The sequence below is a fragment of the Littorina saxatilis genome, linkage group LG9, assembly GCF_037325665.1.
Source record: "Littorina saxatilis isolate snail1 linkage group LG9, US_GU_Lsax_2.0, whole genome shotgun sequence".
NCBI classification, from domain to species: domain Eukaryota; kingdom Metazoa; phylum Mollusca; class Gastropoda; order Littorinimorpha; family Littorinidae; genus Littorina; species Littorina saxatilis.
This window is the reverse complement of record NC_090253.1, coordinates 50648163-50657649: the sequence shown is the minus strand read 5'-3', so window position 1 is coordinate 50657649 and position 9487 is coordinate 50648163. Positions and strand designations below refer to the sequence as shown.

Genomic DNA, 9487 nt, shown 5'->3' with positions numbered 1-9487 from the left:
ATCTGGCCACATCTGAGACAGAGATGCGAACCGTTTTCACGAAGCTGAGTGGGCCTGTATAAAATGAATAATTATCAGCATGTTCTAAACACAACATTATTGTGAGGACGTTTTGTGCTGTTTACAGCAACAATGCACAAAGTTCCAAATCCGAAATGACATGAAAACTAAACTGTTGTATAGTAACGCCAACGAGTCCTGACTTTGCAGACGGTACACAAATGTAATTCAAAGTGAATGTCAGTGATTCCGTATGATACGCATGACATCATCGATCGTATACCATTAATGGGAAAGTGATTAGACTGTATGGGCAAAATCAATACGCTACTTCTATGCATAACGATGTACTGAACTAATTTACCAACAGCATTGTCTATTCTGTCGAACTGCTAAAGAGATGAATTACATGTGCGGGATCATTTTGTGCACAAAGCTCATAACATTAAAAATGTCGTACGTTACATTCCAATCAAAAGTATCTTCAACATCAAAACAAGTTTGTTTTTTTTTTAAACAGTATACCACCCACCCACCCACCCCCCCCCCCCCCCCCTCTGCAAAAAAGGTGCATTTAGTGTGCCTTTTGTCTTAGACTAACCTGTAGATGTATACACCGTTTGAATGCGGGGTACGCTCGGTTTAAACCCAAGAATAATACCTGTTGACTCTATGTGTTACAGTCAAAACGATCAAAACAAATGATTTCCTTTAGTAGGAAGTTAACCCCAACAAAGTGTTCTTGTATATATCCTGGTGTCATCACACCCAAAATGTCGTATCTTCCATCATACAAAAAAGTTGTGACCGCCCAGTACTTTTACTCCAAATGAAAATGGCGTGACGTTGTGGCTTGCGACGTCATCTCAAACAGGAAATGACGAATCCTCAGTTCAAAAGGCTTGTTCTCTGATTGAGACGAATGTAATGATGTGTGGTCCAGAAGAAAGGGATAAGTTAATCGACTTGTAATGACGCGTTCTTCGCCAGATATCCACATGTTCTTGGGCAGATATTGGCATGTGCTCCAGCTAATGTCGATGTATTCTTCGGCAGGATTTGAAATGTTGTTCGACATAATAATATGGACGTGTTTGTTTTTCTTCAGATGTTGACGGTTTTTTTGCGTTCGATGACGTGGGCTCCAGCTCGCAGAAAATATGGAACTTTTTGTCTTGTTCGTTACTTGATGATGACGTCTTCTTCGACTGACAAGTCATGAGGTCCAGCCCGCTGAAAATGATCAGCGGTTTGGCTTGTTCTTCGGCTGAAATAAGGAAGCGATCCAGCCAAAAAAAGAGCATTTGTTGAATTAAGGACGGTATGTCCCGTTTACAGAAACACTGGACCTCCCGTTTTGATGGGTAAGTGGGAGGGAACTTCGGCTGGCGTTATCATCTGCCTCAGACGCTGCAAAAGAAGCAAAAACAGCAATATGTGTAACATACGTTATAGTAGGAGAAAACTAATTGTGTATAATTTAGCGTTAGAAGAAATTACAAGACCATATACCTGTAACCACTGCATATCGGAAACTGTGTGTGTGCGTGTCGGAGTGTGTATGTGTGGGTGTGTGTGTGTAGGGAGGGGGATTGCATGACAGTTTTGCCATTATCGTCCCTTTTCTAGAGTCCTTTGCTTTAACTCTGGCATATAACAATAACAACACTTAATTGTCCATTAAAATGAATACATCAAAACGGAAAATGTTCTTATTTATTCACACAATGTTATTTCAACCCTCGTATGACACTCAGCGCCATGCTGTCAAAGTATCAGGCTCCATGCAGCTATCACTGGTAACATATTCCAGTCCATGAAAGTCGTTAGGATTCGGCAACACGCCGCTTCTTCTTTAGAATCGCCGAAAACGTTTCCGTCATATCGGCAAAAAGTATAAATCTTTTTCACATTGGTTAAAAACGGACGCAATGGGCAGCATACGAATTTTAGCAACTTGCCGAAATATGGCTATATTTGGGGAAGAAAATACATTCAAGCGAGTTGTTTTGCATCTCAACATTTTCGCATAATGTGTACCAACATAAAACTAAGTTACCCCTCTCACCTCACCCACCATCACCATCATCGCCGCCACTACCCCTCTCACAACACTGCCCTGCACAACACATAGTTCTTACATCCACGAAGGTGCCTGAAGACTTGAAGAAGCAGATGACGATGTAGAGGGGGATGCAGATGAGGGAGGAACAGACGATGAGCCAGCCCACAGTCATGGACCAGTAAGGGTACTGGTAGTCTCCGTACTGGGGTGGGGGCGAGTTGGCCACCGATAACACGAACAAAGTCTGCACAAAGAAGTCCAAAGTATTTGGCGTACAAAGTTTATATGTTGAAAGTGCATGTACACTCATGGACCAACAATTCGTGTTCTTCGTCTTGTTCTTCTTGTCCTTCTAAGGGTAGTGGTAGCTAGTCGCCGTACTGGCGTGGGGGCGAGTTGCCCACCGAAAACTAGTATAATACCTGCAAAACAACAACAGTCCATAGTATTTGGCGTACAGGTTTTGGTGTATAATTCACATTAGTTGTGCCACGACGAGTTCCAAATATAAGGCGTTCATGGTTCTGGTTCTGTGTATTGAAGTGGTGCCAACAACGCCTGCGACGGAAACAAGACCATCAAATCTGGGGTACTGTGGATAGTGTACAGTAGCTATGCCAAAAGCCTGCAATACAAATCAGTCCAAACTATTGGGCGTACAGGGTTATGTGGATAGAGTACAGTAGTTGTATATCGTCTAAAACAAAGACCATGCAGTCCAAACTATTCAGGTTGCGTGGTTCTGTGTAAGGTGCACAGTGGTTGTGCACACAACGCTTGGAATAGAAACAAGACCAACATGATTGGACACACACACACACACACACACACACACACACACACATACATACACACGCACTCGCACACACACACACACACACACACACACACACACACACACACACACACATACACACGCACTCGCACACACACGCACTCGCACACACACACACACACACACACACACACACACACACACACACACACACACACACATACACTCGCACTCGCACACACACACACACACGCACTCGCACACACACACACACACACACACACACACACACACACACTCACTCACTCACACACACACACACACACACACAGTCACTCACACACCCACGCACACGCACACACACAAACACACACAATGAGTTGACTCACGAGCAGGAATACAGGACTGATGTAGGTCCACGTCACTCTCCAGAACGCTCCTGGCGGCGATCCCAGCATGCTCTGGATGTCCGCACTGAACCGGTCAACCCCTGAAACAGTTCCCCACCGATAAAACAGCCGGATGCTTTATTTCACTAATGTTGATGTTGGTGTTGGTGTTGGTGTTGGTGTTTTTGTTTGTGTTGTTGCTTCTGCATGCTGTTGTTGTTGTTCTATGAAGCCAACGCGTGATATTTAACCGGTTTACTCTGGTGTCTGTCCGTCGGTTTTTAGTTTTCAGTCCGTTTGAACATTTTGTGCAACTACATGTACGGAATAATATACGTTAATTGGATCTGTGATCCAAACATGGCTTTTGGTCAATCGAGATGGGAGTTTATTCCACGAGCCCGTAGGGCGAGTGGAATAAACTGCCATCGAGATTGACCAAAAGGCCTGTTTGGATCACATATCCAATTAACATATAACCTCTACATCTCTGTTTTACTTTCGAGTATGCGGACGACTGAAGTTGACCGCTAAAAAGTAGTCCTTTCCGAATCATTACGCCGAGTCTGAACATGAGGTCTGAACATTGTTTTTAGGCAGGATCTAGATGAAAGCGAGGCTGTTCTTATCTCTGTATACAGTCGAGAGAGAGAGAAATACATGTCGAGACATCATATACTGTTTCGGTCAATGTCAGTACAGTGGTGTCTCATTGTGGTAGGCCCCGTTGTGGTAACCTAGAACTGAGTCCATTGCAGTTAAGGTCAAGATTAAGTTTTATCATTCACTACACAAACTGGACAAGCCATCTACCAATTAATCTCTATGTATTCATTCAGCGAGTTAGCCAGTCAGCCTTCCATCCATTCTTGTAATGAGATGTTTATTGTGTTAAGATATTATTATTAACTCCGTCGCAAGCAGTGCGCTGTTACATTTCATAATCATCCCTATTTATAGTGTGTGTTGACATATAGTTAATAGCTAATATGTGACCCTCCACCACGAAATGAGTCACATGTCACCTTTGCATGATTTTCATATTTTTACATTTTCCTAAAGAGTTTTTGTATGCTCTATCCAGTGGTGAAAACCGTTTTAAAAAAGAGCGAAAACTGTTTGAGTTATAAGCCTGTGACTAAAGTGACCCTCACACTGTTACCAGACACTCCCCGGACTTATACTAAGCCTAGCGCAGAACCGCGCGAGGTGACATGCGACTCATTTCGTGGTGGAGGGTCACATTTGTAAAGCGTGGAGAGCATAGTTTACATTGGTTCGCGCTATATAAGCTGACATTATCATTATTTGTATATGTGTGCTTGCACTGTAAATAATGTCATGTCGTTGTAGTATTTTCTTGGCCAATAATTGTACAGCGCTTTGAGCAGGGTTAAACCCTCGGTACATGCGCTTTATAAGATAGATAGATAGATAGATAGATAATTTATTGCCAAGTGTACAATACATGAATGAACATAAAAAATACACGAGGAAAGCAGCTTGCTGTGTGATAAAAACAAAAATAAATAGCATTCATACATCACTGGCGCATAGCATCATACATACATGGGTAAGACAATTTGGTATCACAGTAACTAATACATACACTATACAGACATGGTGAGAACTATGAAACTCTAAGAGCTATTCATTATTAGTATTATGATTGTATGGCGAGAAAGAAAACACTGACCGTAAATCCAGTTGACAGCAACAGCCTCCAGGAAGACGACGAGAAGGATGGAGATGGGGACGGCATAGGTATCAAACAGCTGCACCACGTAGATACCACCCTGCACAGTCCAAAAGGAAAGTACATTAACTTAAAGCCATATGTACTCGATGACTATACACGCTAATTGCTTTACCAACAGCTGGAGACATGCTAAATTAAGTTCCCTGCAAAATATTGTGGTCTAGGACCCCTTCAATGTTGAGATATGTTCATTTTCATTTTGATCTGGATCGTCCTATTTATAGATTTGGCAACACATGTAACGTTGATGCAAGGGAGCTAACACCGCGGCTTTGTTGACATCCTCACTTTTTCAGAGGCTAGAACAAGCTGTAATGCATGTATTATGGTCCGCGCATGGTGACATATCGTCATTATATGGTCTTATGGTGCGTTTGACATTGATTATGGGCAAACTACACTTTGTAAACACGGGAGCGCGTACATATGCCTTTAACCAGACATTAATGGAACATATTAAACAAAGTTATGATGAGCAGTGTGTGATACTGAACACGCATTCTGGTGATAAGCGTAAGGGGTAGATTTCCTTTACATATAAAACAAAACAAAATACCTTCAAACCTTTTTCTCTCTCCATAACACGCAGTGTATACAACGTTTTAGTGTTACTTGAAGACAGTACACATTTTAAATAAGTGTGATACCTGATGAACACATTATTACACCCCCGGTATAGGGGTGTGTATAGGTTTCGGTCGATGTGTTTGTTTGTTTGTTTGTGTGTTTGTGTGTTTGTGTTCGCATATAGATCTCAAGAATGAACGGACCGATCGTCACCAAACTTGGTGAACAGGTTCTATACATTCCTGAGACGGTCCTTACAAAATTGGGACCAGTCAAACACACGGTTAGGGAGTTATTGGTGGATTAAGATTCTACAAGGACTTATACAGAAACATATTCATGGTCAAAGGGAAATAACCTTCTCAGTTGGTGGCAGTGAGAATGGGTGCAGTGAGAATGGTTATTTCCCTTTGACCAACGGGGGTGTTTTTCCTACCTCGAAGGAATTTCTTGTTTACTAAGGTTTATACTTAAAAGGGCGTTACACATTGTGATCACACAAGTACCAGAACAGTGTCTAGGAAATGTAGAGCGTGTCAGTCTTTGCTTTGCTTTTTTTTCAAATTTGGTAACAGTTTAGGATCTTTTTTTTTTAATCAGTACGTACATAGATCGCAGTGACGAAACTACCAAGGAAGCATAGTACGATACCTAAAGCGCTTACATCCCTCTGTTTCTCAGATCTGCGTCATTTGGTTACGATTGTTTTTAATTTGTTTGACATATTATGTACTTACATAAGTTGCAGTAACCAGACTGCCGAGGAAGCAGTAGACCATGATACCCGCCACGAACAGTTCCCGTTTCTTTCTCAGCGAGGGGTACTCGTCCAGGACTCCTGTTATGATCGCTTCCAGAGCTCCGAACTGTGCATCAGATGAATAAACAACATTTTGGTTAGAGTAGAAATGCGAACGGTAAAATGAAAGCGCTCTTGCATTCGGGGTATGTTCTATTTTAGAGAGAGAGAGAGAGAGAGAGAGAGAGAGAGAGAGAGAGAGAGAGAGAGAGAGAGAGAGAGAGAGAGAGAGACAATGACAATGACAATGACAAATCTTTATTTTTCGAGGGTGACAAGAATAAGCATAGATATGCTTTTTTGCATCTGGCCCTCGCCCTAAAGAGGGACTAAACTATTTTACTATAACTATGACTAGGGAAAAAAAAGGTTACATAAAAACATTAATGGTAGAACATATAAGTTTATGTACATGAAGCGCATTATGTAGAAGCATTGTAGATCATAAGGTAGTGTTCAAAATTGGGTGTAAAGCAATGAAGATAAACGGAAAGTAACCCAACAATACATTAGCTCAGCAAAACAATGTATTACAGAGCCAAATCTTCGTGATTTTGTCACAATAAACCATAATTCCGATAATGAACAACTGTATACAAAGAAAACATAATTGTGGTATCATCTGCAAAAAGTTCACATAAATGTTGAGAGAGAGAGAGAGAGAGAGAGAGAGAGAGAGCAAGTGAGAGGGAGAGGAAGAGAGAGAGAGAGAGAGAGAGAGAGAGAGAGAGAGAGAGAGCGAGCAAGTGAGAGGGAGAGGAAGAGAGAGAAAGAGAGAGAAAGGGAGAGAGACAGAGACAGAGAGAGAGCGCAGGTGAGAGAGAGAAGGGGATAGAAGGGGGAGAGAGGGAGAGACAGAGAAAAAGAACAAGAGAGAGGTAAAGAGGGGGAGGGTGGACATTAAACACAAATGAAGGAGAAAGTCATGGTCATTTTTTAACCCAACGATTTCAGTGATATTACCTGTATCTTAACATGCTGACAGGAATGCATCATAGTTCGAATAAAATCACAGTGGTCGCCGCGTAATAAAGCCACTTCTGGACTGACGAAAAATGGCTTTAATAAGCGGCGGATTTATTAACCGGCGGTCCAGGAATACGAGAAGAAAAAACATTCTTCTCTTTTGTTTACGTCACTCAGTCACTTTCTTTCGTCATTTACACTTGTTTGAATCAAAACAAAACTTCACGAAGGATGTTGAACTTTTGTTTTAATTATGTACATGTACGTGTACTTTGATCACTTCGGTACATCAATAATTTCACTGTTACCGTCACGAATCATTACTCGGCAGAGAAGAACGATTGTATGAGTGTTTGTTTGTTGGGCGTCTTCCACATCAGAACAACCCGTCGCGATATAACCTTGAATGGTTGAAAACGACGTTAAACACCAAATAAAGAAAGAAACATCAGAACAAGATAATGTGAGTTTTAGTGACAAACTACGTGATTTCTCAGAGAAAACTGGCTTTAATAAGCGGCGGGTTGGTTTTATTAACCGGCTTTTTCTAATACATAAGATATAGTGATAAATCCGGACCGTCTGAAATTGGCTTTTATAAGCGGCTGGCTCTATTAACCGCGGTTTTATTAAGCGGCGTCCACTGTATCTGAAATCGACTGCAGTCGTATCTTTAAGTGTGTATAGTCTAAAGTAAGGGAAGCAACCACAGCCAAGCTATGCTGGTAAGGGCGACAACTGTGTGCAGCATCGTCCGTACCGTGGTATCCAAGCCGAGGGTGATAATCATGAAAAAGAAGATGATTGACCAGAACGAGGCTCCCCCAATGGTGGCAACTGCTTCCGGGTACACGACGAAGATCAGTCCCACATCTGAAAACACACAATGGATAACATTGTTGACTCTACTGCAGCAAGGACAACTGTGTCGTCATATTACTGTGTGGCGTCCGTCTCCTCCAAATCAACGAAGGGTTGTACACTTTGAGAAATCAATACATTACTCTACTTAATTCTTCCCTCATGAATAACGTATAATACTATAATATATAATGCAGCAGGTCAACTGTTCATTTTGTCCAAGGCAACTTGAATGATAGGTTTGGCATTATCTTACCATTATTCATTTATTAAGATCAGGAATAAGGTCATAAGATCGAACGATAAAGACGACACAACGATGTATTTTGTTGATACCAGCAACAAGAGGCGAATGGTAGAGACAACAACCAAGATGATGATGCTATTGCTAGTGAATTGTAGACGGAGGAAAAGGATGACGACATCAATGAGGACGAAAAATGATGTGACGAAACAATAAACATCGATGACAATGCCACTGCCATCGGCGATCATTACGTATGCTCATGGCGATAACAACATCGAAGGCTGGGGAAGAGAAAACAGAAACGGGAGTACGATGATCACAAAGGCGACGACGACGACGACGACAACGACGGTGATGATCATGATCATGATCACGATGATGCTCATGATCATGATCACGACGACAACGACGACGATTATGATGCTGATGATGCTGATGATGTTGATGATGATGATGATGATGATGATCATGACGAGGATGATGATGATGATGATGATGATGATGATGATAGTAATGAGTACAAAAATATAACAGACAGATGACCCTGACCTTGTCTGGCCACATCCTTAACAGAGCGATGCTGTGCGTGGGCCATGTAGCCCAGCACGGAGAAAACGACAAAACCAGCCAGGAAACTCGTCAGGCAATTGGTGGCGCTCGTAATTAACGCATCCCTGTGTCGACACAAAATAATGCATGAATTGTGCAAGGCTCAGACATCAAAAGAGATACTGCTCTAAGGGTTGCTTGCATCCAATCAAGGCAATACAAACTATACGATTTTTAGAGAGTGAAATAGCAGAGAATAAGAATTATGTTATGTTCCCTTAGACTTTGTTCGTATTTCTCTGTTCTTATTATGTTTATTTTGTATCGCTGTCTATCTATTTTGTTGTACTTGATTGTGTATGCTGACGCAGACGCATTGTCGAAACCGGTCCATATGTGTGATGTTCGTATTTGGTGAGTACCTTAACATTGGTATCTTGTTCTAGTTCTTTTCATCAGCGGTTTCTTGTTCCATATCAAAAACTGAGTTCTGTGTTCATTCCACTATTA

General features: G+C 41.7%; 1 protein-coding gene across 1 annotated transcript in view; it reads right to left on the bottom strand.

Annotated features, from left to right (window-relative positions):
- Positions 1–578: 578 nt before the first annotated feature.
- Positions 579–9487, bottom strand: part of LOC138976375 (sodium-dependent serotonin transporter-like) — a 45988-nt gene continuing 37079 nt past the window's right edge. Inside the window, exons 8-14 of the mRNA XM_070349235.1 lie at positions 8978–9102; positions 8081–8193; positions 6293–6421; positions 4926–5025; positions 3230–3330; positions 2142–2309; positions 579–1410 (exon numbers count right to left, since the gene is read on the bottom strand). Of these exons, the coding sequence (XP_070205336.1) occupies positions 1333–1410; positions 2142–2309; positions 3230–3330; positions 4926–5025; positions 6293–6421; positions 8081–8193; positions 8978–9102 (814 nt within the window). The 3' untranslated portion in view covers positions 579–1332. The remainder of the gene's footprint in view (positions 1411–2141; positions 2310–3229; positions 3331–4925; positions 5026–6292; positions 6422–8080; positions 8194–8977; positions 9103–9487) is intronic.